This window comes from Rhodamnia argentea, chromosome 7, assembly GCF_020921035.1.
Source record: "Rhodamnia argentea isolate NSW1041297 chromosome 7, ASM2092103v1, whole genome shotgun sequence".
Lineage (NCBI taxonomy): Eukaryota > Viridiplantae > Streptophyta > Magnoliopsida > Myrtales > Myrtaceae > Rhodamnia > Rhodamnia argentea.
Window position 1 is genome coordinate 3111032 of NC_063156.1, and position 27506 is coordinate 3138537.

The 27506-nt window shown below is 41.1% G+C and overlaps 7 protein-coding genes across 8 annotated transcripts in view; all 7 read left to right on the forward strand.

Moving 5' to 3' along the window:
- The window catches only part of LOC125315875 (rust resistance kinase Lr10-like), a 61488-nt gene extending 34499 nt beyond the window's left edge, over nt 1–26989 (forward strand). The window contains exons 2-3 of the mRNA XM_048281969.1: nt 5148–5164; nt 26780–26989. The gene's annotated coding sequence lies outside the window, so the exon portion shown is untranslated. The remainder of the gene's footprint in view (nt 1–5147; nt 5165–26779) is intronic.
- On the forward strand, nt 4156–4911 carry LOC125315847 (LEAF RUST 10 DISEASE-RESISTANCE LOCUS RECEPTOR-LIKE PROTEIN KINASE-like 2.7). Its single transcript, XM_048281839.1, has one exon. The coding sequence runs from the start codon at nt 4156–4158 to the stop codon at nt 4909–4911; it is 756 nt and encodes a 251-aa protein (XP_048137796.1).
- Nucleotides 5267–6948, forward strand: LOC115732902 (rust resistance kinase Lr10-like). Its single transcript, XM_048281867.1, has 3 exons — nt 5267–5285; nt 5565–5633; nt 5730–6948. Exons 1-3 carry the CDS (start codon nt 5267–5269, stop codon nt 6773–6775), a joined length of 1134 nt encoding a protein of 377 aa, XP_048137824.1. The 3' UTR covers nt 6776–6948.
- Nucleotides 8504–11214, forward strand: LOC115732903 (GEM-like protein 2). Of its 2 annotated transcripts, none has more exons than XM_048281973.1 (4): nt 8504–8925; nt 9038–9132; nt 9964–10238; nt 10642–11214. In XM_048281973.1, the coding sequence occupies exons 1-4, from the start codon at nt 8663–8665 to the stop codon at nt 10849–10851; spliced, it is 843 nt and encodes a 280-aa protein (XP_048137930.1). In that variant the 5' UTR covers nt 8504–8662; the 3' UTR covers nt 10852–11214. The 2 variants fall into 2 exon arrangements, with proteins under 2 accessions (XP_048137930.1, XP_048137929.1); XM_048281972.1 differs by having other exon boundaries at nt 8504–8924; nt 9031–9132.
- On the forward strand, nt 15587–16821 carry LOC115731848. Its single transcript, XM_030662519.2, has 2 exons — nt 15587–15965; nt 16524–16821. The coding sequence occupies exons 1-2, from the start codon at nt 15816–15818 to the stop codon at nt 16800–16802; spliced, it is 429 nt and encodes a 142-aa protein (XP_030518379.1). The 5' UTR covers nt 15587–15815; the 3' UTR covers nt 16803–16821.
- On the forward strand, nt 23340–24737 carry LOC125315857. Its single transcript, XM_048281925.1, has 2 exons — nt 23340–24080; nt 24490–24737. Exons 1-2 carry the CDS (start codon nt 23420–23422, stop codon nt 24735–24737), a joined length of 909 nt encoding a protein of 302 aa, XP_048137882.1. The 5' UTR covers nt 23340–23419.
- Nucleotides 25563–26967, forward strand: LOC125315878 (rust resistance kinase Lr10-like). The gene has a single exon (XM_048281976.1). The coding sequence runs from the start codon at nt 25563–25565 to the stop codon at nt 26724–26726; it is 1164 nt and encodes a 387-aa protein (XP_048137933.1). The 3' UTR covers nt 26727–26967.
- Nucleotides 26990–27506: the final 517 nt, after the last annotated feature.

Genomic DNA, 27506 nt, shown 5'->3' on the forward strand with positions numbered 1-27506 from the left:
TAAAGTTAATTTAGTACCTACAAATGCCACGAACTTTACGATAATTCCACGCAAAATTAAGGTAAGTTTTATGAAAATTACGGCCAAAAGTGGGATATGTACCGCCGTACCGCTCTATTGCCTCCGGGACCTAGGAGCACCAATAGTTGATATCTTTCATGTCAACACAAATGTCCTATTTTGATATATTTCCGGTTGATGCTAAGTGGACCTCAAGAGAACTTTAAGTTCGATTTGGCTTTAGTGAGGAGTAATCCACCGACAAAATCTCATTCCTAGTAATCCCATTGGGCATAATTGTATTCAGTTTTAGTGGTTTCGGCTGTTTTAACACTTTGATTTAGAACCACATGCCTCTAGGCCTCGTGTGTTTGTTCAAGGCCTAGGCACAAGAGTCTAATCCTTGAGGTCTCGGGCTTTGGAGCTGGAGTCCCTAGTTCAGCCCAACTATCGTGTGCTCAACCCATCGAGTCTCCGTCCCGATCTCGGTCTTCGGCGTGCCAAGCATAGGCACTAGGTGTTAGCGGTCTGCCCTAGGAACTAATCAACGTTGATGCTCTAACATTAGTTGTGGATTAGGTTGTGTCGAAAAACGACATTCACTATACTTAGGTAGTCATAATGTGTTGTTAGAGACCGCTTATGACTTGTGGGCCAAAAGGGTTTTGGGCACACTGCTAATGTCTAGTGAACCTACGGGGTCGCACACAATAGCGAACTGAGTTTATATTTTCTCTGTGCCTTGATCTACTTAAGAAGTATATTTTAATTTATTCTCTTATTCTAAATATCTACGCGATCGTGCGTGTTATGAGATAACGATGAAACACACGATTGGAGATAGACGGTTTGGCGGACCCGAGCCGCCCGGCCCCACTTCTTTTATTGCGCGTAAATATTGACGCGTATATAAAGACGTGGAAAAACCCTAGAGAGGTGGATGAGAATAAAAAACGCAGAGAGCCATTCTCTGTTGTTAGATCTTTGAGAGAGTCTCGGAGATCAAGAAGATCAAGGAGGAGAAGTTCCAAGATCCGTAAGCTAGCACTTGGATCGTTGGAGACTTCAATTCGCGTGTATGGATACCGGTAGAGGCGCAACACTTGGGGCGCTAATCCGCACACAACCGCTCGTCAATTTAACTTCGATCCGCAAAAGGTACGCCTTGAACTTCGATTGATTTCAATATACGCATAGATCCTGTCTAGGGTTTTGGTTTAGACTTATATTCCGCTGCGTTTGACAATCCCGAAACCCTATCACTAGGGTCTCAATTTCGGGCATCGGAGCTTCCTGGCCGGCCTCGAGGTCTTGAGTTGAGGTGGGATCTCGGGTGTTGGGGACTAGAATTAACCCTTCCCCTCCTCATAGTCAATGATAGCAAGAGGTAAGTGACTTAGACTATTCCATGACTTTGGTGGTGATGGAGTATAATTATGATGATATTGGAATTTTATCAAAGGTTGCTAGGTAATTTACTGCCATAATTTTTCAAAAAGAAATCCTATTATGCGAAGTGTTCCAGCTCCTACCGTAGTCTTTCTTCCGAATCCAGATTGCCTAACATTGGGGTTTCCATGATATGTTTACCATTACTTAAATCAGGCCATCCAAATGAAAATGGACAGCCTGATTTGAGAGAGGGTTGGGATTCAAATTTTTTCAAATCCCAAAAAAATTCCCACCCAAATTTTGTTCCCTCTCCCTCAACAAATGACTTGAACCATTTTTGGTCATCCTTTTTTATTTGAACGGCCTGATTTGAGTAATGGTAAGCATGTCATGGAAACCCCAATGTTAGGCGATCTAAATCCCTTTCTTCTAAATGGAAAATTTAGGAATTGAATTTTCATTCTTTGACAAATCCAATTTTATGGGAATCAAACAACTAAACAATGCCAAAAGTAAATCTCCCAAATAAAGAACCAATCATTGTCATCTCTTATTCCAACTTGCGAAGCACGGTACGAGGAAAAATACCCCTTTCGATAGTTCACGCTCATCACCAATGTGCATTGTCGTTTTTAAACTATTAATTTGTTCAATGCCGTCCATTTTATTTAATATTGCCCTTCCATTAATTCAAGTTTAGGGTGAATATCGTATATTTTTATCTAGTTTAAGGAGTAGATTGAATATGTACTAAAAGTTCAGCGAATGCATTGAAAAGGTTGAAAGTTTAGGAACGATATTGCAAGTTAAAATAAAGTTCGGAGATCATATTGAATAAATTAAAAGTTTAAGGGCGACATTATACATTATATCAAAGTTCAAAGATCATTTATATAATCTTTACCCCCAAAAAAAAAAAATCATTTATATAATCTCCATCCTTTGAATTTTGGCCCATCATATTCGTAGTCGATGACGATGGCACCTGTTTGGCAGCTTCCCAAATTATTCTTTTACGAGCTTTTCCAGGATGGTTCGCAATGCATGATCTTTTTGTTTTTTCTTCCGATTCTCTGGTGCTCCTCTACGCACGTCGATCGACTTTGACTCATCGGCTGTCGAGTCCCACACTCGACTTCTTCAATCATACGTCAATCATATTTATTAGGCCCACCCCCAAGTCATTCAATTCACAATAATGCACAAGTAGTAGCAGTTTGGAGATTTATTCGTCTATGTGAGATTGACCAACTCATCGGTGAAATAATTAATATTAAATTATATTTTCATTTAACAATTTAAACTATCGAAGCAGTTTAAATTATCGAAGTAATTAGTAGTGATCTCACAAAATCTCACTTTAAATCTTTCCGGATCTCTATTTACCTCCCAACTCATTCATATAATAACTTAGACTTTTAAAACAATTGGCAGTAACTATATCATCGCTCCTTTGTTTATGCTAGCTTTCTGATCCGATTCAATTCGTGACTTGCAAGTGCATGCAACAAACATTGCGATGCTAAAACAACTTATCTTTATTAGTAGTTATGCTTCCACATTGGTAGTATCGATGCGGGAAATTCACCTCATGTGGCAATGTTACCAATATAAGTTATCCTTTTCGACTAAAAGGTGCTCCAAGAAGCTTACGAGTTAGTCCGTGAAAATAATCGCACTGTCTTAGATTTATTATCGAGCAAGTACTATGTGCCAATGATTTGACTACAAAAACCACACAATTTGGCTTGTTGACATTTTGTTTCTTCCTTTGAGCCCTCTGGCTGTGAAAATAATCGCATTGTTTCCTTCATGATTATTTTCTGAATTAAATATATCTCATTTCCTCATTATCGCTCTAAAGAGCCCTCCAATCACAACTTAACCACATGGCATTGTACCGGTACGTAAGAAAAAGGCATGAATCATATTACATCCGAATATGCAATTTCAAAATTTGGAAACTTGAGATTTGTATTAATAAGGAATAGAGATTGGAAAAGTCATTATTTTTTATAAGATTTTTTTTTACCACCTTCAGGATGAAAAAGGAAGGTATGTTCAGACCGAATGCATCCCGCGAGTCTTCGGCCACATGTAAAGTCAAGTCGATCACCTTGCATGACGGGCCAAAGTCAATTGGACTGTTGACTTCTCAGCGACCATTCGCACAGCTTTTCCGTGTCTGATGCGTCCCACTTTTGCCTTCTCTCGTCATTATTTCGAGAAAGAAACAGGGCATCTTTATCTCTCTCATTCCACGTCTCAATGCCAAACCCTTGATTATTTTCTTTTTATCGGAAAGGGCGTAATTCATTGAAAGATGAATTAACATGATCTTTTCGGCTCTCATTTCAAATTGTCAAATTTCAATCTCCTAATCCACCCTTCTTGTCCCACCCCATAGCCGCCGGGGCGGGGCAAGGTTGGGTCTGAGGTCGCGGTGCAGCTGTGCCGGGGTGGCCCAAGTCAAGGTCGATTGAAACTTTAGATTGGTGGCCGTGCATAAAGTCTCCCTTTGTGCTTGCCTCCTACGTTGACCGACCTTGACTTTTCCGCCGACCAATCCCAATCTCTTCCTTCTCTCACACGTCCCATGTTGTGGTCGGCACACCCCAAATCACTCACATCCACACAAAGAGTTTGTAGTTTGAGAGATTTCTTCTTCTCTAACCTTTACCTATCTTTCTATTTACATACTCAACACTAAACACTTAAATTTCTTACTTCATTCGTGTTCACTTCTCTCCCATTGAATGACCAATGACCAAAGATCATTTTCTCCTCCTTTTCCTCTTTCTTGTTCTACATCAGTCACTTAGCATCGCCACAGAGAATAATCAGTGCACCAGCTCTTGCGGCGAGGTCACGAACATAAGCTTTCCGTTTCGGCTGAAGGGCGATCCGAAGATCTGCGGCGACTCTAAGTATGAGCTATCCTGCTTAAATAATCGGACCGTTTTGAGTTTGTATTCGGGTGAGTACTACGTACGGCACATCGACCATACCAACTACACGATCAGGGTTGCCGATGTAGGGATGAGAAAGGGCAATTGTTCGTCTCTTCCTCGCCGCTCCTTGTCGTGCGGCAACTTCAGCTACCAAGATCTGTATAGTGCTTGTGACTACAAGTCGTCCATGTTCTATGGTCGAGAGTTATCCAAGACCATCTCGATCGTGAACTGCACGCAGGCCGTTGATTCTCAGCTTTACATTGACTTTTCGTCATGCATTGATGAGGTCAAACTTTCGAATTTTTCTAGGGCAAGAAGGCGAATATATGCCATGGTCGATGCGAATGTCTCGAACGTGGAAACTGCATGCACTATAGAGCTTATGGCAATGATACCTTGGTGGGTCGATGGCAATAATCTTCGGTCCTATGCGCAAATCCATGTACAGATGGTTTATGGATTTGAGCTTTCCTGGATTCCAATTGTGGGTAAGGTGCATTGCAAAGGCCATTATGATTGGGACATCAACAGCAAGCGCCAAATTCAGTGCGGTAAGAACTTCTGACTTTGTTCTGTTTTCTCAAAAAAAAAAAAATTATAACAAAAAATTATCTGATCAAAATCTGCTAAATTTGATCTAAACATGAGATTTATTAGAAAGCTATCGACGTTTGCATATATAATACTTCTCTGTTTCTGCAATATATTATAATGCTATCCACTTAAATATTCAGTCCAAAGAGGTTCCATCTGCAATATATTGCCCAATGTTTTAGGATTAAACCTTTGTGTGAATTTTTTTTTTTTTTTTGGTCAGATTTGTGTTGAATTGTAAATGTAATCATTTCAATCAATTTTTGCTGGATGCTGCTGACGGTTTAGTTATCCTCGGTTGTCCTACGTGGCAAACCGCCACGTTAATGGTTTTCGAGGATAATGGTTGGGAGGACTACATTGAAATTTATCCGAGAAATTTAGGACTAAATTAACAAAATTGAAAAATTTATAACTGTATGATTTATTAGTGGTTGGACAATTTTCCCATTATATGTTTCCTTAACAAGTGCCTCATTTCATGTTCAACAAAGTCAATCAGTCTTATGATTGCGAATTCCACCAGTCAATCTCAGTGGATTGAACGGATATCATTGCTTGAGTATGCTCTAAATAAGTGTTGTATGTTTCCTTAATTCGCTGAGGATTCAGTCTCTTTTGCAGGAAAAGTTATCGATTACCTCCTCTTCTTTGTCGGCGAGCTTATGCTGATGATTTCGCTCTGTGGCATCGGTAACATTACTAAATGCACACATTTAACACACCCAAAAACTGGTTATTAGATTAATAACGTACCCACAATTTTCTTGTGCTTTCCCCAAATTACAGTGCCATTCATTGTTGTGAAGTTCATCGTGGGAGCCCCATGTGTGATGATGTTGCTAATACGCAAATGGAGGAGAAGGCACTTAGCAATGGATCAAAATGTTGAAGAATTTTTGCAGTCCAACAATAACTTCTTGCCAATACGGTACTCTTACTCATACATCAAGAAAATCACGGGCAATCTCAAGGACAAGCTAGGCGAGGGAGGATACGGTTCCGTTTTCAAAGGAAGACTCCGGAGCGGCCGCGAGGTGGCTGTGAAGATTCTGAAGAAGGGGAAAGCGAACGGGCGGGACTTCATCGGCGAAGTGGCTACCATCGGAAGAATTCACCATGTTAATGTGGTTGGACTTATTGGGTTTTGCTTCGAGGGCTCGAAACAAGCTCTTGTTTACGATTTCATGCACAATGGGTCTTTGGATAAGCGCATTTTTTCACGAGGACAAGTGACTACCCTTGATTGCAACGAAGTGTACAGGATTGCTCTTGAAGTGGCTAGAGGGATTGAGTATCTTCATCGAGGATGCGACATGCAAATTCTACACTTTGATATTAAGCCTCACAACATTCTTCTCGATAGGGATTTCAACCCAAAAATTTCTGACTTTGGGCTTGCCAAACTGTATCCCACGAACCACAACACCGTATCTATGACTGCCGCAAGAGGAACTTTCGGATACATGGCTCCAGAGCTGGTCTACGGGAATCTCGGGGGCATCTCCTACAAAGCCGATGTTTACGGTTTCGGCAAATTGTTAATGGAAATGGCCAGTGGAAGGAAGAATCTGGATGCAGAAGCAGAGTATTCGAGCCGGATTTACTTTCCTTTATGGGTTCATGACCGAATCAGTGAAGGATTGGACGTTCCGGGGGAGCAAGTTAGCCAGGAGGATGGGAGTCTTGTAAAGAAGATGATAATAATTGCTCTTTGGTGCATTCAATTGAATCCGAGCAATCGTCCTTCGATGTATAAAGTCCTGGAAATGCTGGAAGGAGAAGTAGATGACCTACGAATGCCTCCGAAGCCACTCTTTTGTCCAGCAGAATAATCAACAAGGGAGGATGGAACTTGGACTGACAATGCCCAAGTGACTAGTTCCACTTCAACAGCTAGTGCAATAACTTAAGAAGATTCTCATCCTTTGCATTCCAGTACTAACATTACACAAGCATAGACACGTATTGAATGATGTTTTATGCGTACCTCCCCCTTTCATTACCACGGATTGTATATGTTTACCGTTATCATATTAAATGACTATGTTTACTGTTATCATATTAAAGATATCATTAATCATACTTTGGACTTTCGGAGCAAGTTCGGGTTTCGTAGTCTTTACTTCAAAACTAATTAGCACGCAGCCTGCGATTCGCGTAGCTTCATGGCTCTCCAATCGCTATATACGCATGGCTTTGTTGCGCACCAATTATGCTTCGATTAATGTCGAAAAATGATGGATGTAGAGATCATAAGATCTTCGAACAGATGATAAACAACTTCGGTTTAGAGGAATTAAGGAGGGGTGGGGGAATGCGACACATACACCTACACAATAGATGGTGGAGACTCTCATTAACCTTTTTATGCCATCGAAAATTAGTTTAAAACTAAATCAACGACTAGTGGGAGACATCAGAAGATGATTCTTCCGTTAATACCAGTAATAAATGAGTTTAATTACATTATTATTTCTTTAATTGGGTTGCTAAGAAATTAAGTGGTAAATGTGCACTTGAGAATGATATAAGTTTTGCGTTTCAGATTCACTATCTAAGCTATGGCGTCTGCAGGAAACTTAATTAGCAAGGAAGATATATGTCATTCTTGTTAAAACTAGACTTGAGTATTATACTAGATTTTAAATTCATCCGCGATGCAGATGAGTATTGTCAAATTCAGTTTTCAGCATCGTGTCATGCCAAAGATAAATTTCGGCTCACTTAAGTGCCAACTTTTTTTTTAAAAAACGATCACTTAAGTGCAAATTTTATCTTAAAAAACGACCACTTAAGTGGCAACTCCGATCTGCTTAGTAAAAAAATCATATGTGGTATTTGTTATTAATAAATTAAGTCTACATGACTCATTGAAGGATCCAATCAATAGTAAAAAAAACATTCGAAATTAAAATATATATTGAAAATCATTAGGCTAAAAGATTTTTAAAAAAAAAGTGACAAAAAAGGAAAGTTTTTCTTCTAATTTGGTAATGAAGTGAGTCAACAAAAAATTTTGATATTGAAGTGAGCGGAGTAGGTAAATTTGGGCGCTTTTAATGTCCTTTTGCCCAAATACTTCCTACAATCATTATTAAGCAATATATCCCTCTTTGAACGAACCACGAACAGGCAAGGGCCCACAAAATCCCATTTTGATAATGAATGTGAGATATTACAAGTTTTATTGATTTAATTTCTGAGGTTTTAAGGTTGACTTTTTCCAATTGGCTCCTTAACGAGAAGCCCAATCATCATACGATTTTCATGTAAATATTGCTGTGAATTTAATTTTGTCATTTTTAAAAATGACATTCATGCACTTTTTATTTAAGGAGTGAGGAAAGAGAATCGAACGGTGAGTCGCATCATTTTTACGATTTCACTGCTTTTTACTTGGCCGGATACGATATAACAAAAAGGTTAGGGGACCAAATCCGAAATAATAGAAAGGTCGTGTCCTTGGACGCAAATGTCGCCTCGCTATTGCTTCCTTCCGCTCGTCTCTTTGCTTTAGCGAGGGAGGTCGCTTCTAGACCCGAACCCAGTGAACCAAAAAAGGCTCATCACATTCTGATTCTGATTCTTGTTCAGCGGTCTCTCTCGTGATCTTATCGAGATCTCTCTCGTCTTTTCTAGATTCCATCACCATTCTCTTTTCTTGGGCGATAGCTTCTCGAGTCGCAGTCCCAATCGACACTTGCGTGAAGAAGAAGGCGATGAGCGGCGGAGGCGAACCGGAGGCGGCGCGGCGCGGCACGTGCGTGGTGGGGACGCCGGTGGAGCCGCGGGCGCATCCCGCCAACCAGCACGCCGCCACGTGGGTCGCCGGCGAGGCTCGCCCCGCGAGCTCTCACTCCGGCTACTTGAATGCCACCCCGAGCGGCTCGGCCTCCGGCTTCGTCAACCTCAACCAAAGCGGCGGCGAGAACCCGTACGTCCACGTCGCTCCGGCGAATGGTTCCGCGCCGTCTGGCAGGAGTGAGTCTATCGAGGGCGTATTTTTCGCGTCTGTAGTTTTGTTATGGTTGATGATTAGGCTTTCAGGATGGTGTTGATGAGGCCGACGCTTTGCTGGTGTTTGCAGGGCCGATGAACAAGATATGCGACGCGTTGAACCGGTGTGGGAAGAGGTTCGAAGATGCCACGCGAAAAGCAGAGTCGCTCGCGGACAATGTCTGGCATCACCGTGAGTTTCCTATACACTTTTTCTCTCGGTAAACATGTCAATATAATCTGATAGAAACGTTTTGGATTTACAAGTGGAGACGCAGAAAGATTGCTTGCTTGCATATATTTCTTCTCTGTTTCTGCAATCTATGAATGCTAACGAAGTAATTATTCAGTCCAAACAGTTTGGCTCTTTGCTCTTAGTTGACGTCGTTTGTTGAGCATGGTGGCCTCACAACGTTGCGGTCCTGTTTCTTTGGAATTCATTTCAAACATCAGTCATTGGCTTATTTTGCAACTACCATAGGAACAACGATACATGCTTTTATATACTGTGCATATAATTCGTCAATCAGCAGTTGAGTGGATCAAGTCCCATGATTATTTATCTAGAGGAGACTCAACTTTAATGTGCAGTGCGATCTTCGGTGCTTGTTCTTTCGGCAATCTATGTCAATTTGATCTATAACAAATTGCCGAATAAGTAACAGGGTACTTCCATGGAGCACATGGCTAGTATTCCATCATATTCTGAGGCTATCAGGACCCCTTGGGTTCTTTGCGGGACTGAACATTGGACTAGATAGTTTATTATCTCTTGCCCTACATCTTTTCTGTGTAAAAAAGAAAAATTAGCTTTTGTCCTGTAAGAGGAAGCACCGCAGCAGTTGGATAAGCTTGGCTCTGGCCTTTTGTCCGATTTTAGTTTATTTGTGAGAGACAAAGCCCATAATCTCTTTGATTCTTGTCTCCTCACGGTTTGTAATAGATTGAAGTGTGATGTCAAGAACTCCCTACTCTTGCCTGACCTAGACTAATTGGTAATTGTGCTATGTTTGTGTTGAAACAGTTAGAACTAGCCCCAGCATCACAGACGCAGCAATGGCTCGACTTGCTCAGGGGACAAAAGTGCTCACTGAGGGGGGACATGAAAAGGTATTTCACCATACGTTTGAGATACTGCCAGGAGAGAAGCTCCTGAAGGCGTATGCTTGCTATCTATCCACTTCCACCGGGCCTGTCATTGGGACACTGTATTTGTCAAACAAGAGACTGGCCTTCTGTAGTGATAACCCTCTTTGCCAATACTCTCCCTCAGGGCAGCAACAGTGGATGTATTACAAGGTAACCTGTTCCAATCTTCCTGCAATTGCATTTAATCTGGATTGCCATTTCAAATTGTTAAGCACTGCGCCTTTGTCGGATTCATGATCAGTTTGTGATGCATTACAAAATTCGTAGTCTGAGTTATTATTGTCATTTCCCCTCTCGTGACTACCCTGAGTTATTATTATCGTTTCCCCTCTTGGGCGAACCTTTGCTGGAAAGAACCTTCATTTTACTCATCGACTGTATTACTTCACTGAACCTTGGATCATTTTTTTTTTTTTTTGTCATTCTTTTCTTATCTAAGCATGAAGCATCCGAATGTAGTGAAACGTACTGTGGGAAAAGTTTGTCGAGCTCTGCTGAGCTTCACTCTCCAACCATCAGTTTTTAAAGTGCTTCATCCTGATTGACTGTCTAGGTGGTTCTGTTGCTGGATCAGTTGAGCGCTGTTAGTCCTTCTTCAAACAGGTTGAATCCTTCCGAAAAGTACATCCAGGTCGTTACGCGGGATGGTTATGAATTCTGGTTCATGGGTTTTATATCGTACGATAAGGCTCTGAGGAACATAAATGAGGCTTTACAGCACTATCGTGACGATAACATGGGTGGAAGGATCCAAGTACAATAACTCGCCAGATTGGGGAGGAGATATCCGACTGCTATGGATACCCAATGTCTAATGTTTTACTTTCCAATGCAAAATAACATACGATAAAGCTTTCATCGTCCCAAAAAGGATCCCTAAAGCTTTCTTGAATACTGCTCTTGTTAGACACGCCTGAATGACTATGGCCAGTCATTTCCGGTACCCATAAATGCCAATGGGCTGAGAAATGTCGGGAGTGACCAATGCATGCATTGGAAGCTTCTTGTTTTAGTGTTATTTTGGCATTGATTTGTAGATAGTCATATGTTGTATCGCTGGCTGCTGTATGCAATCTTTCTTGCCTTGTAGAAATGGGACTTCAACAGTAACATTTCCTTTTAACACGGTTGCAGCAGGTAATTATATTCTTTGAAGCAGCTATCGGAGCTCGTTTCTTCCATTTTCCCTTTGATTAATTGGGTTGTTCAGTTATGGCAGCTGGCTTCTGACAGCACTGTAGCTGATAATGACAATTATAGTCTGAATCACGTTTTGCAAGAAATGCTTAAACCGACATCATCTAATCGCTGAAGTGGAAGCATTGTGTTGCAGCAAACTTCTATTTAGTTGAGCGATGACTACGGCCCATGAGTCCATGACTAGTCATTTTTTCTTGCTATGCTAAGTTTCAAGATTGCGGAAACGAACACGGCCCTTGATTACAAAGTCGCACGGGACGCTATTTTCTACGCAGGAGATGTAGAATCCACAGGCATATCCCAATCATCAATGGGTGCTTAGTTTTGTGCTTTTCATGTGGTAGCCAACAACCAAAATGCCGAAAGCTTTAATTGTTCAAAAAGTCTTAAATCTTTGGCGGGCCTGATAATTTAGTCTTAAAATTTTCAATTTTAACAATTTAGTTAAAATCATTTGGACGACTTGTCAGTTTAGTCATAAATATTTCGACGACTTGCCGGACTTGTCAAAGGTGAAAGAGGAGAGAAAGTTGGAGGGGAATGCTCAAAGCTAATCTAGCCTATGGCTGTGTAAAATACGATATCATGCGCTAATAGTTTAGCCATAAAAGCTTATAAAAAACAAAAACAAAAAAAAAGAAGATGTCGTGTGCTTTATGGTGATCATTTTATATAAGAACCCCTCTCCCTCGCTATCTCTACTTTTTTTTTTTTTTTGGGCGTGTTCTGATGATCTGCGCTCCGTCCAATGTAGACTTGTAAACTACGTGCTCGTTAAGCGTCGGGTCGGCTCGTTTGGTTCGTCACGGGGACAGGGATTGATGTTCACGTTTCTTGCATGTCCTATTGTTGATAGGATTAGGACCCCGTAGGGTCACGCTGTAGATGCATTCGAACCGCATAAAAGAATATTAGTTCCTGTAGCCCTGTCCGTTTTCCATGTAATGGCGCGCCTTATTATATAAATGTTTTCCTGCTAGCGAGGCAGAATCGGGCTCCCGAGATAGACCAACTTAAATATTCTTTCCCATGCCAAAGAATTGATTTGCCTCGAAGAACATGTTAATCCATGACAGCCCATCATATCATGTCCCGCGTTTTCACTCTGCATTTCTCTATTTCTTTCCGCATCCGGTTCCGTTGTTGCCTGTCGCATTAGTCGCCCTTAAAGAGAAATACAAGGGATTATTTTCTTGTTTTGCCTTTTCATGCCCCGCGAGAGCCGCTGGATTTAACTCACTACGATATCATCCACTTTGGCCCATTCTATATCGAGTCTCATTATTTTATCCTTTGACGTACAGATGAACACCTTCTTAGGAGACCACTGCCGGCCCCCGATTCTCTTGCTCTTATATCAACATGTTAGTTGGGGCTGTATGGAATTGCTCTAATCTCAACACACTTAACGTTGGAGTTCCAAAGCTAATCATTGCCGTTACGTCAAAAGGCGCCTCTGTAACTTAATTCCAACTTTCACATGTATATTCCAAAATTGCTCTTCTCTTATTCGGTACATGATTCGATTCATTCATATCCCCTTCACCATCCTAGAAGCACGCTAGGAGCTACTCTTCGTCCAAGCTTTCTGGCCACGGTGACCACTCTCCGCCCTCGTCGCATCGAGTCGTCACATGTTGACACTACATACCCTCATCTAGTTATGTCAATAAGTTCTAGCAAAAAACAAAACGATAGTCTCATACCAATTTCTTTTCGAAAGGGGCGATAGAGATTCCATTTAACTTAGGTAAACCTTGGTTCAGGCGTTTGATCATATCATCTCACTAAAGAAGGAGGAGAATGTGTTGATCCGTAACGGCCCTTCATGTCATATCCCATGCTTTCGCTCTGTATTTCGCCATTTCTTCCGGTGCCCCCGTCTGATGTTGTTGGTCACGTTAAACAAGACTTTTTTTTTTTTTTTTTTTTTTGCGTTTTCGCGTATACTACATAGTTATCTCAGCCGGTAAGTGACCCTTTCGGAAAACGATCAGTGCCAATCAAATGAACACAGAGAATCCGCTTCTCAAAGCGTTTTAATCAAAAGACCCGGTGACGCAAAAGGCGCACTAATCAGAACCCCATCTCTTGAAAAATGCTCCTTTCGAGCGTGAAAATCGATTTGACATGGTGCTCGTGATGTCAACTTCAGAGACCCATGAAATTAGAAGAAGCAAAGTCAAACTATGTAAGACATGTCATTCACCAATTACGGCCAAGGAGTCATCTGGCAGCATCAAATGCAAAAATCCATCTCTGGGATTAATTGCTTTTGACCCGCATTAATGTTAACCCAATCCCCTCTTGACTCATTTATAAACACGCCCGATTCGCGCGTCTCAGCCGGAGCTCCGTTACCTTACGAGGACGTGCAGCCGGGTCGATCCTGCTCGGAAATCGAAATCGGATCGCCATAGAAACCGATCGATTTCTCTCTCGCTCGTTTAAGTCTCGCAATCCTGTTCCGTTCCGACTCGCCTTTGTCGGCTCGTAAAAAATGAAACAAGAGAAAAACAGATCATCGGCCCAAAAACTGATAACCAGTTTTAAAAGGAAAGATTTCAGATGTCAGGAAATGAAATTCACCTGTCTGAGAACCGATCATTTCCACCGTCCACGAAGTAAGAAGGCCCCGCCTGTAAAGTCCACTTTGATAATTGCATTTTTATCACATGGGTCTTTCATGTGCGAGCAACACGTCAGGAGCTTCCTTATAGCTAATACATATGATTTTTCTTTGTTTCTTTTTCCTTTTTTTTTGTGTAAAGAGGGTTGGTAAACCACGTTTCTGGCGTGGCAATTTGGTAAAAACAAACTAAAATTCCACGTCATCTCGAGGAAGGCGTGAGCAAGAACGAGAGCGTGGGGCCGAAGTTATCGGTTTCCCAGAGAGCTACGTGGCGGCTTGTGATTGGCTGTTGGGCATCCCGCCAGGCTTTCGCGCAGAATATCCGCCGCTCCCCATCCCCGCTTCTTCTCCAAAAAAAAATTAATTAATTAATAAAAGAAGAATAAAACGAATATTCTTTTCTTTCATTTTAATAGAAAGGGCAAAAAAAGGGGGTAATGCCAGCTGTGAAAGGCAAAATATAGAGCTCAACCCATATCGCTCTCTTTTCCATATTTATGTAAAAAGTAAAAAAAAAAATCTTTCGAACAAAAAAAGAAAAAATCCAAGCAAGATTTCAACCTCACCCATTTTCAAGAGGATTTGTTACCATACATAATGGTTTCCCATCCTTAAATGAAGGATGAATCATAATGACGACGATCGGGAATAATCCCTCGCATCTTGCGAAATTTCGTCTTTCGAGATGTTAAGATTCGACGTACCCTTTTTTTTTCCCCTCGAAAAGAGCTCGGGTGTCCGAGAGTCTTTTCTCTCTTTACTCGCTCAAGACTTTTTCATCAAGCCTCCCCCCCTCTTTACGGATTTGCAAAGCGAAAAGATAGAGAAAAAAAAGACTTGATTTTCCTTCCGTTGCTTATTTTTTTTAAGTTTTAGAGTCTTGCTCCCAAAGAAGAAGAATGTAAAAGGGGAACACGATCGATCTCTAAAGAAATCACGAGAAAGAAAACTCACACAAAGAGGCCTACCTTTTCGGAATGCATTCATATAAATACGAAATTTCTCGACGTAACGATCAGATTGCTCGATGCAAAAAATTACTAAAAATACTTGACCAACATTATCGATAAAAATGGTTTTTTTATATATATTGCATTGCAATAATTATGCACTTGAAATGCGACTATTCTTCTTTTTCATATATCTGTTTCTTCTTCTTCTTCTTTTTTTAAAAAAAAAAGATATATCTGTTTCTTAGTCATTTCACACGCAATTCACGTTCTTATGTTTAACAAAAAAGGAAAAGAAAAAAAGAAAAAAAACATGTTCTCATGTTAGCGCACTTGATAGGAACTCCAGCCACGCGCGAATCATAAAGTAAACCCCACGCCCCCCAAAAAAAAGGAAAAAGGAAAAAGGAAAAAGGAAAAGGAGAAACGGTATGGTGCGACTCAGAGATGCGCTGGCACTCTTCGTCGCACCTAATAAGAAAAAGGAGAAACGGGAGAGATAAAAACCCAGAGGCTCTTGCTTCATCAATGTACGGACAAACAGAATCACAATCACGCTCCCCTCCTCGTTTCATCTCCTTCTTCTTGTCTCGGCAATTCTCGTGTCTCTCCTCTCTGCTCATTCCATTTCTCTTCCTCTTTGTCGCTCCTCCTCCGACTCCACTCTCCTCCCATTCCCGCCCACTTCCTCTGCTTCCGCTTCTCTCGCTCTCTTTCCCTCTCTCTCTCTCTCTCTCTCTCTCTTCGCGTCTCGTCAATCGGCATTTGGACTGAGGTTTTACGAGGCCGCCCCCCCCGGCGAGAGTCGCTCCTGCGAGCTTTGCGCCAATACTGATCGACGGCGACGGATAAGCGTGACGGAACGAGGGTTTTTTTTTTCCTGAGCGCGTGGCTGCGTGTCTGCGCGGAAATCGTAAGCTGCCTCTCTGGAGTGTTGAATGAGCCATGTCGATGCCGAAGGAGCCCGAGCTGGTTATGAAGCTGCGGGGAGGCTCGGTGCTTGGGAAGAAGACGATTCTCAAGAGCGATCACTTCCCCGGTTGCCAGAACAAGCGCTTGTCCCCGCAGATCGACGGCGCTCCTAATTATCGTCAGGTTTCGAGGCCCTTTCCTCGCTACTCATTTTGCGTTTGAAACATCTGCCTTTTTGTTGATACGATAAATGTCGGTGCGGCTGCGCTTCATGCATGTGTGGATTACTGATTGCTCTTTTCTCTGCTGGGTTGATAGTTTTCGAGTAGGCGGCGATCGTATTGCTTGCTGTTATTTTATGTCGGGGAGAATTTGTTTCTAGTAGCTAGTTGGAATGTTTTTATGTTCATCGGAGAGGAATGTGGTTCGTATAATGCCTTTATAAGTTGATTGCACTAATTTCATAAGGTTTTATAAAGTTATGGACTGATTGATTCTCCTCTTTGCTGCCAATTTGGAATGTCTATCTTGTCATTAGTTTTCTGAGGTTGTGCAGTGGCTTTTTACTGGATATGAATGACTTCTGTAGCGTAGGTAGGGGTTGACTGGATTGTCTGTTAGGTAGAGCGCTACGTTTAACTTGTCCATTGGTGGTTTTGTCAATTGCCCGTGCACTGTAATTAATGTGACTAGTAGCGCCTAATTTGTATCATGTTCTCATCTGCTGGGGACTTTGCACAGGCTGATTCGTTGCATGTCCATGGTGTTGCTATTCCAACCATTCATGGAATAAGGAATGTCCTTAAGCATATCGGTGCCCAAATTGATGGGAAGGGAGTTAAAGTTCTCTGGATTAATCTGCGTGAGGAACCGGTAAATGCATCTAATGAGACCAAAGCATTCAAATTAATGTATTGTTTTGTGCCTACTACTTATGTTTTCTTTGAGTTGTGTCAACTCCGTTGTATTGGACCGTTGTGTCTTCTTTATGAGTTGTATCTATCTGGAAGTTTCTTTTAACTGTCTTTTCCCCTAAGCAGCCCCGGTTTCTCTCTTAAATAAATAAGAGCAATCTAAAGGGTTGAGCAAAATTTTGATTGATGATGCATGTACTTGCTACGCATTGCGTGTGACCCGTTGTTTCCCTCCATTTTGCCTTTTAGCTAGAGAATCTGAAAATATTCGAGGGACAAACAAGCATTAATTTTGTCCATGGAGTTCGTATCCTCCTTAATTGCATTACCACATGGCAGGATGTTTCCCACTTTTGGCTTCTTTTGTCCATGTTCTTTTTTGTCCAAAAACTAGTGGAAAGAATGAAATTCAAATGCATTCACGATCCGTTGGACGATAATTGAGTGGTTGATACTTTCTTAAATCTATATTAGTTGGACCCCACAAGGGAGACAGTTGTCCGTTGCATGTATTTTGCAAGAAGCAGAATCCCGTATTTGTGAAGCTTAGCTGTTTTCGCCGCCATCCTGCAACAAGCAAGATGACGGGCTGCAAGAGGGCAATTGCTCGTCACTTCCTCTCCGCTCTTTGTCGTGCACCTACTTCAACTACTAAGATCGTCTTTGGTTACGCATTCTCCCTTTTCTTTTTTTATTTTTTAATAATAGTTGTTTTGTTACGAGTTCTTCTACTGGGGTGGCGTTACTCGCTGGGTTTTTCTTTATTGGGAATGCGGGTCGGGGACCAAACGGTTGTCCGAGCCTACGTTGGAGCCCGCACTGGTGGCTCGGATGGGTGACAGGTTGGCACGGGAGGGCCTAGGCTCGGGCTGGGAGTACGTGATCGATCTTGTGTTTGGTTTTTGGTCCGTGGAGAAGGAAGGAAGGAAGGAAGGAGAGGGAGGCAACTGAAGGGGAACTGATCTTGGTGGGTTCGGGTGCGGCGGGGGCGCACGGCGAGTGCATGAGCTCAGGAGGGCGTTGCGACGAGACACGTCATCGGTCAACGGTTGACTTGGTGGATGCCAGCTGTTCGCCATCCGCATCATGCTCGTCATCGAATGCTTGTAGTCCTGTCTGAGTGCCCGGGACGCTCATCGGCTCACATCATTATTGTTGGTTCATCAGCGACAAGGACCAAATTCAGTGTGGACCCAAAAGTAAGAACTTTTGAGTTTGTTCAGTTTTCTCAAATTAAAAAAAAAAAAACAACAATTGTGAGGACATATCTGGTCAAGACCTGTAAAATTTCATCTACACGTGAAATTGAGCTCTAAGTCTATATATCTTTTCAGAGCCAATTTGATTTGAAAATGCCCATTAAGATCAAGTAGTAAGTTAAATGATGCTGAGGTAATTTTTTTATTCATAAAAATAATACATTTTTTAAAATTTAATTCGAATTCCACCAAGAAAAAAAAAACATTTTTCTTAATCATAACGCTTGTCCCGAAACAAATCCACCTCCCCTGCACCTTTCATTTTATCACATATTTAATCTCTTTTGCGGGAAATGTTATCCTGAATGTCATCTTAACTATCGCCTCGTATATTGGGATGCTCTTGTACAATGGCATTGGAGAATAGTAAAGAAGATGATGATAGTTGCTCCTTGGTGCATTCAATTGAATTCTAGCGATTGCCCTTCAATGCGTAAAGTCTTGGAAATGCTTGACGGAGAAGCAAATGATCTGCAACTACCTCCCAAGCCACTCTTTTATCCACCAGAAGTGTCGACAAGGGATGGTAGAACTTGGACATAAGGCAAAGATACTATTCCCACTTCATCAATTAGTGTAATAACTTATGAAGATTCTCATCTTGAGTAGTGTATTACTAGTATTACATAAGCATATACCTATTTCCGTACTATTTTATCCCCGTAACGTTTGAGGCAAATAGAAACAGATCTTATTAATAATGTTTCATGGGTACCTCCCCATTCATGGCAATCATGAGATTGTATCGTAATTATGGTCCATCGTAATAGTCACAAATACATATGAGGAGCGCGTTTGGGGTTTGGAGTCTTTGCTTAAAGTACTAACTAGCACACAATCCACGCTACGCATGACTTCCAAGCACTCTAGTGGTCGCTATGTAAGTGTCGTTTCTTAGCACATCAATTCTCACTACTAATAAAAATGACAGATGGAGAGAAATGATAAAATTTAGGAGATATAATAAACAACAACTTCGATTTAAAGAAGGGAGAGTACAAGACAGTTACCTAGATAATAAATCTTGAAGACTTTTGTTGACCTTTTGTTCCATCGAAAAGTAGATAAAATTTTAAGTCAGAGAATTGTAGGAGACATCAAAAGTTGATATCTCCCTTAATAACATTACTAGATTGGATAGTTAAATTCTTATTTCTTTTACAAGGTTGCTAAGGTTATTTAGTGGTAAATGTGCTCTTAAAATGATAAAAGTTTTGCTTTTAAGTTTCATAGTCTATCACTATTACAAGTAAATAACGACCCATAAAAAACTTGCAAGTGTAAACAAGTTATGATCATTATGGGTAAAATCACAACTTATAAAGTTAATTTAGTACCTACAAATGCCACCAACTTTAAGATAATTTCGCGCAAAATTACGAGAAGTTTTATGAAAATTACGACTAAAAGTGGGATAGGTCCCGCTATATTGCCTACGGGACCTAGGAGCACCTATAATTGATATCTTTCATGTCTACACAAATGTCCTATTTTGATTAATTTCCGGTTGATTCTAAGTGGACCACCAGAGAACTTTAAGGCCGATTTGGTTTTTGAGAAGTAATCCATTGACAAAATCTCATTCCTAGTAATCACATTGGACATAATTGTATTCAGTTGTAGTTGTTTGGACTGTTTTAACACTTTGATTTAGAACCGCATGCCTATAAACCAGAGTCTAATCCTCGAGGTCTCGGGCTTTGGAGCTGGAATAAGAAAATTATCCAAAAAGTCATAGACCTTTCGCATTTTTTCCAATTTATAAGCCTTTTAATTTTGTCGATTTTAGTCCTAAATTTTTTCATTTTTTGTCAATTCAGTCATATTGATCGGAAATTGCCGATGTGGACGTTTCTAAGAATTTTTTAAAAACTTTGATTTGTTATTTTATTCCTTTTTGTTTTCTTTTTGGCTTCAAAGGCGGCAACCCCCGCAAGGGCTGCACGTCCCTCATCGGGTTCTAAACCCAAAAAGGAAAAAAAAAAGGAAAGAAAAAGATTAAAAATTTTCAAAAAAAAAAGTATCAAAAATTATCCACGTCAACGCCGACGATGCCACGTAGAGCGGCTGGTATTCACGTCGGCGATTTTCAGCCATTAGGACTAAATTGGAAAGAGGAAAAAATGTTTAGGACTAAATCAACAAACTTAAAAGATTTATGACCGAATTGACAAAAATGTGAAAGATTTAGGACTTTTTGACAATTTTCCCGAGCTGGAAGCCCTAATTCAGCCCGACTATCATGTGCTCAATCCTTTGAGTCTCCATCCCGTCCTCAGTCCTCGGTGTACCAAGCTTAGGCACTAGGGTCTCGATTTCGGGCATGGGTTTTCCAGGCCAACGTTGTGGTCATGAGTTGAGGCCTTAGGATCTCGGTTGTTGTGGACTCGAATTGACCTTTTCCTCCTCACACAATTATTGATGGCAAGAGGTAATAAATTAAAAATTTAGAGATCATATTAAATAAATTAAAAATTTAAGGGTAAAATTATATATTGAGCTAAAGTTAGGGATGATTATTTATGTTGTTAGTACGCTTTGAGTTATGAGTTGAGCACAAAACTGAGTGTCCAGAAGGACCCGGAAAAGATGGACACGCTTGTTACTCGGGCAAACTTTGATTTTCAACCCGTCGTAGTCGATGACGATAACAGCCGAGTCGCACCTTTCCAAATTGCCCTTCTGCCAGCTTTTCCAGGATGGTTCGCCAACGAGTTGCTCGTCTCCACACGTTGATCGACTTTGACGAGTCTTACCCACAAGTCAAGCACTTCGCAATAATTCACAAGAGGCTCTGTGATCTTCAAAAACCCATACTAGCTTTCCAATCCAATTATTCCAATAAAAAAAAAAAATCCAATTCAATTCGCGACTTGCAAGTGCATGCAACCAACATTGCAATGCTAAAGCAACTTGTCTTTGTTCTTAGTTATTCTTATACGTGGATAGTATCGATGCGGGAATTCATCTCATGTGGCGATGTTAACGACGTAAGCTATCCTTTTTCACTAAAAGGTGATATGATGAGCATACGAGCTAGGCTGTGAAAATAATCGCACTGTTTTAGATTTATCCTCAAGCAAGTACTAGGCGCAATGTTAATGACGTAAGCTATCCTTTTTCACTAAAAGGTGATATGATGGGCATACGAGCTAGGCTATGATGAGCATACGTGCTCGGGCATCCTTTGATTTTCGACCCGTCATAGTCGATGACGATAACAGCCGTGTCGCAACTTTCCAAATTTCCCTTCTGCGAGCTTTTCCTGGATGCTTCGCCAACGAGTTGCTCGTCTCCGCACGTCGATCGACTTTGACGAGTCTTACCCACGAGTCAAGCACTTCACGATAATTCAAAAATCTATACTAGCTTTCCAATCCAATTATTCAGATAAAAAAAAAATCCAATTCAATTTGGAACTTGCAAGTGCATGCAACCGACAGTGCAATGCTAAAGCAACTTGTCTTTGTTCTTAGTTATTCTTCTACGTGGGTAGTATCGATGCGGGAATTCATCTCATGTGTAAGCTACCCTTTTTAACTAAAAGGTGATTTGAGGAGCTTACAAGCTAGCCTGTGAAAATAATCGCACTATTTTAGATTTATTCTCGAGCAAGTACTAGGCGCAATGATTTGACTAGAAAAATCACACAATCCAGCTTGTTGACATTGGGCTGTAAATGGGTAATTGATCGTCTCTTCTTCTCTGCCCTTTGTCGTGTCGTCACTTCCGCAATGGTCCGAACCCATATAATTGTGGGAGCTACAACATATATAGCAGCTCTACATTTTTCATGACTGTGATAGTTAGGATTGCACAAAGATCATCGATTCTCCTCGCGTACCCCAGGTTTTCTCATTTCCAACCAAATATCAATTTCTTTTATTCAATCAAGTTTTGAACTGTTCAAAATCGACTGAATCTAATATTTTTGTTAAGAAAAAAATAACTGCGTCATTTGATGTGGTCAATTTTTTTGTTAAATTTCCATTGGTTGTACACTAGGACACCAATGTGCCTTATTAGGACGATATTACGTTCCACTTTATCTTTCTTCATCCTACACATTAGTTGGCCAAGTTGGCATAATTGTTGCTAAGTAATAATTGAGCAACCGAATCACATAAAACAAACTACATGACATGGCGATTTAGTCATCGGAAGTACTAAATGAATCCAATTTTGAGAAGCTTGGGTACTTGATTACAAACGAAAAAAAAGGTTTTCGAAAATGAATGAAAATCCAAGCATTGGCCGATAAGACTGCAAATATTTCATTGAGGAGGCAAATAAGGCCTCTTACTCTAACACCATATAAGATTTCGTGGAATTGCTGTCAACTATTTTAAAAGTTTAAGTTGTTAGATGAAGACGTGGTTTAATTTTTAATATTCTAACATTCTACATACTCCAATCTTCTCATTATTACGAAATTAATCAATTTTGCTTAATGATAACATTAAGCCTCACCTTTCATTATGTTCTCCCAAAAGTACAGGTGCTATAAGCTTAATTAAGTCCGTCTTAGGACTTAGGAACCCCGTGAAAACATGGAATAGTTTTCGCATATTTGTTATTTGAATATAGTGGGTATGGGATGTTGACAGAGATATGTAATTGGATGGAAGTTTAGAATGATCGATGCAAACACAAGAAAATGCACTACTATTATAAAAAAGTGTGAGGTCCTTTCATATTTCCACATTATCCATTTCAATTATGAAAAGTCGTGTCTAAAATTCCCATTTTTCAAATTTTTATTGATCTTTTCTTTATGGTATTGTTATTGTTGTTATTGTCGTCGTGTGCTTCCCTACTAGTATTCATCATTTCATGTTGAGAAATTTTAGATGATCGTGTCAAAGGCACATCCCATAATAAATTGTTGCATTATGTATGATTAACGTCGTAAGGAAATATTAGTAGTTTCCTTCATGATTATCTTTTGAATTGTGTATATCTCATTTCCTTGGTAACACTTAAAGTTGAATTAAGAATGTTCTCTACTCATGACTTAATCACATGAAATGATATTGAACTAGTACGTGAGAAAAGGCATGATGAATCACGTTGCTTCCGAATATGAAATTTCAAAATTAGAAAAAGTTGCGGTTTGGATAAAAAGAATGAACATGGGAAATATCGTTATTTTTCAATAAGATTTTTGGACCACCTTCAAGATGAAAAACCAAAATATGTTAAAAACCAAATGCATCACGCGAGTCTTCATCTAGAAGAAAAGTCAAGAGGATCGCCTTGCAGGACGGGCCAAGGTCGATTGAACTTTTTGGCTCATCAGCGACCATTCCCACTGCTTTCCGTGTCTGACGCGTCCCATTTTCTCCTTCTCTCATCATTATTTAAAGAAAGAACGAGAGCATCTTTATCACTCTCATTCCACCTCTCTGTACCAAACCCTAGATTTGCTCTTAACTAGTTCGTGCTTTCTGCTATTGCATAAGCTATGCACAAAGATCAACTCCTCCTCCTCCTCCTCCTTATTCTACATCCGTGTTTTAGTATCCCCCTCGAAATTAATCGATGTACCACCTCTTGTGGTGAGGTCACAAACATAAGTTACCCATTTCGAATGAAGGGCGACCCGAAGGGCTGCGGCGACCGTAACTTTGAGCTAGCCTGCATAAATAACCGTGCCGTCCTAGATTGGAAATTGGGCCAGTACTATGTACACTCCATCAACTATAACAACTACACGATTACGGTCGCCGATGTGGGGTTGCGGAAAGGAAATTGCTCGTCTCTTCCTCTCCGCTCTCTCTCTTCTGCCGACTTCAACTACGTCCCGGATTGGTATTATCGCCCGAGATACGCAGTTGCAATTGCGGTGATCGTGGGCTGCATGAATGCTGTCAATTCTCCGCTTTACATCGACACTTCGTCGTGCCTTGATGGGCTTCCATTTTCGAATTTCTCTAGCACGGGAAGGCGATTATATGCCATGGTCGATCCGAATGTCTCGTCTGTGGAAACTGCATGCACTATAGAGTTTATGGCAGTGATAGGTTGGTGGCCGGTTGATGGCAATGATCTTCGTTCCTATGCACAAATTCACGAACTTATGGTTGATGGGTTCCAGCTTTCATGGTATCCTGGCAGGAAGAAAGGTAAGGCTGTGTTTGTTTCACGAAAAATGTTTTTTTGAAAAATAATTTTTCCAATTTCTGATGTTTGGGGGGCAGAAACTACATGGTCAAAGAAAATGTTTTCCGGTCAATGAAAATGTTCTTTCTAAACCCATGGAAAATGATTTCCATATGTGAAAGGAAGGAAATCATTTTCCAATTTCTTCCTATCAAACTTGTGCCTTCCCTCTCCCCTCACGTCGTCTCATCCATTTCCCTCTCCACGCGGCCTTCTGCTTTCTGAGCCCCTCCTTTTTCCTCATCTTCTTCACCCAACCAACGGAGCCGCTGCTGCCAATCGCCGCCATGTCTCCCTCATCGTGTCCTTCATCTACCTCCTCGGCGAGTCACGGAGAGATCAAGACCTCACGAGTTGCAGCGAACTCATCAGATCTGGAGCTCGTGGCCTCGCGAGTCAGCGTCGAGCGAAGCCTCGTCTCGCTGGATCTGGCGAGGCCGGCGATGCGAGATTTGGCCTCGCCCAAGGCTGGTGAGCTCAGGCCGAGCCTCGCCGGATCTGGCGATTCGAAGCCTTGCTCGAGGCCGGCGAGGCTTGGCCTGAGCTTGCCGCCTCGGGCGTGCCGGGGCGAGGTTCAGCTTGATTGTGGCCGGTCGCCGTGGCCGGCAACTGGCTGGTGAAGAAATCACAGCAGAAGGAAGAAGCCGACGATCTTACAGAAGAAAGAAGAAAAAAAGGGAAATTTTTTTAAAAGAAGTTACTAAAAAGTAAAATAATAAAAAAAACTAATTATTTGATAATTTTTTCTAGAAAAATTATTGTCATGCCAAATGGTAGAAATCATTTTTCAGAGAATTTTCAGACTTTAGCTAAACAACAGAAAATTTTGTCATTTTCTTGAAAAATGACTTTTTTAAAAATATTTTTAAAAAATTTCACAAATCAAACGGAGCTTTAATTGTTTTCAGCTTTTTTTTATTTTTTTTTGGGTCAAAAGTTGTCTTCAGCTTTCACTTGTCACATGTTCAAACTCTTTTGCAGGAGGCATCCGCGGTTACATCTCACGGATCGCCGACGCTGTTTATTGGGGCCCGCTCTTTTGGATCGGTAACATTATTACTACAATCTTCTCGTTCTGGAATTAATGTTAGTTTTTTTCTAAATGCAAACAACTTAACACGCCCGCAAATTGGTTATACACATCGGCAATAATTTCGTTATTTGTTCTTTTGTCCATCTACTTAGTTCGAATTCCCCCCACAAACATTAGGGGATCGAACCGATATGCTCATTGCTTGATTATGGTCTAAACAAGTGTCTCGTAAATTTTCCTCGGATAACATTTGTTACTGATTCAACCTCTATTACGAATTAGAGACCAACCATTTCCTCGATACGATGATCCGGCTCTTTGTCATCGGTAATATTACCACAGTCTTATTATTGTGGAATCGACTTTATATTTCTGAACGGAAACATTTAACACACCCACAGTGTTTTGGTGCATGGTTGTGAAATTCATCTTGGGAGCCCCATGCGTGCTGGCGTTGCTAGTATGCAAATGGAGGAGAAGACACTTAGCAATGGATCAAAACGTTGAGGAATTCTTGCGGTCCAATAATAACTTCTTGCCGATAAGGTACTCTTACTCGGACATTAGGAAAATCACAGGCGACCTCAAGGACAAGCTAGGCGAGGGGGGGTACGGTTCCGTGTTCAAAGGAAAGCTTCGAAGCGGCCGCGAGGTGGCCGTCAAGATTCTGAAGAAGGGGAAAACAAACGGGCAGGATTTCATCGGCGAAGTGGCTACCATCGGAAGAATTCACCATGTTAATGTGGTCGGACTCATTGGTTATTGTTTCGAGGGCTCCAAACAAGCTCTTGTCTACGATTTCATGCACAATGGGTCTTTGGACAAGCATATTTTCTCACGAGAGGAAGGGACTTCTCTTGATTGCAAGGAAGTGTACGAGATTGCTCTCGGAGTAGTTAGAGGGATAGAATATCTTCATCGAGGATGCGACGTACAAATTCTACACTTTGATATCAAGCCTTACAACATTCTTCTCGATAGGGATTTCACTCCAAAAGTTTCCGACTTTGGACTCGCAAGATTGTATCCTACGGACCACAATACCGTGACTCTGACCGCCGCGAGAGGAACCTTGGGATACATGGCTCCGGAGCTAGTCTACAAGAACCTTGGGGGCGTCTCTTACAAAGCCGATGTCTATAGTTTCGGCAAGTTGTTGATAGAAATGGCCAGTGGGAGGAAGAATTGGGATGAGGTTGTAGAGTGTTCCAGTCAGACTTACTTCCCTTTGTGGGTTCATGACCAACTTAGCAAAGGATTGGACATCCCGTTGGAGCAAGCTAGAGAGGAGGATAGGAGAATAGTAAATAAGATGATAACAATTGCTCTTTGGTGCATACAATGGAGTCCTAGCGACCGCCCTTCGATGCGCAAAGTCTTGGAAATGCTGGAAAGAGAAGCAGATGATCTACAATTACCTCCCAAGCCACTCTTTTATCCAACAGAAGTGTCGGCAAGAGATGATGGAACTTGGACTGGGGAAGGCAATGATATGACATCCACTCCATCAACTAGTGCAATGACTTATGAAGATTCTCATATCGAGGATACTAGTACTGGCATTGCACAAGTATAGGCACATTTCAGAACCTATTGATCCCGTGACATATGTGACAAATAGAAAGGATCATATTGATGATGCTTTATGTGTACCTCCCCTTTCATGGTCATCATCAGATGGCACATGTTTATAGTTATGTTTAGGGATCTTAATTATGAGTGTATTCTATCCATGGTCCTTCAATTGTATTCTACCCATGGTCCTTCGAGCACGAAAGTATTTGGAATGCTGAAGAAGTATTTGAAATTTACCCTCACGTCCATGGTGCGTTCAAATTCCCATCGTGCGTTATGTTTTCAAGTTGTGTTTCTCAATTATGAAAAGTCATGCGTGAAAATTACAACTTTTGAATAGTAATCTCTTTTCGACCAAAAAAAAAAATTGTAATATCTCTCTCTGTATAAATATGTATAGATTTTTCTTATCATTTAATCTGTTCCTCCAATTAAACGAACGTAGACTTTATAAATCATTCTACACACGAGACTTTACGAAAATTTTGTGCAGGATAAGCATTTTGATTTCTCCCCCTTTGCCTGCAACGAGAGCTTAAAAAAGAAAAACTCATACCAATCGAATCAAATATCCTATCATTTAAAGATGAATCAACATGACCTTTTCGACTCTCATTTCAACCGTCAAATTACAATCTCCTAATCCACGCTTCTTGCCCCACCCCATAGCCACCGGGGCGGGGCAAGTTTGGCTCTGAGCTCGCTGCGCAGCTGCGCCGGTGCCGGGGTCGATTGAAACTTTAAATTGGTGGAGGTGCATAAAGTCTCCCCTCGTGCTTTG

Coding starts and splice junctions, on each gene's coding strand:
- LOC125315847 (XM_048281839.1), top strand. CDS start 4,156: ATGACCAAAGATCATTTTCTCCTCCTTTTCCTCTTTCTTGTTCTACAT.
- LOC115732902 (XM_048281867.1), top strand. Junction 5,634..5,729: donor GATTTCGCTCTGTGGCATCG/GTAACATTACTA, acceptor CCCAAATTACAG/TGCCATTCATTGTTGTGAAG.
- LOC115732903 (XM_048281972.1), top strand. CDS start 8,663: ATGAGCGGCGGAGGCGAACCGGAGGCGGCGCGGCGCGGCACGTGCGTG. Junction 8,925..9,030: donor TTCCGCGCCGTCTGGCAGGA/GTGAGTCTATCG, acceptor TGGTGTTTGCAG/GGCCGATGAACAAGATATGC. Junction 10,239..10,641: donor AACAGTGGATGTATTACAAG/GTAACCTGTTCC, acceptor TTGACTGTCTAG/GTGGTTCTGTTGCTGGATCA.
- LOC115731848 (XM_030662519.2), top strand. CDS start 15,816: ATGTCGATGCCGAAGGAGCCCGAGCTGGTTATGAAGCTGCGGGGAGGC. Junction 15,966..16,523: donor GCGCTCCTAATTATCGTCAG/GTTTCGAGGCCC, acceptor GACTTTGCACAG/GCTGATTCGTTGCATGTCCA.
- LOC125315857 (XM_048281925.1), top strand. CDS start 23,420: ATGCACAAAGATCAACTCCTCCTCCTCCTCCTCCTTATTCTACATCCG. Junction 24,081..24,489: donor GTATCCTGGCAGGAAGAAAG/GTAAGGCTGTGT, acceptor CGAACTCATCAG/ATCTGGAGCTCGTGGCCTCG.
- LOC125315878 (XM_048281976.1), top strand. CDS start 25,563: ATGGTTGTGAAATTCATCTTGGGAGCCCCATGCGTGCTGGCGTTGCTA.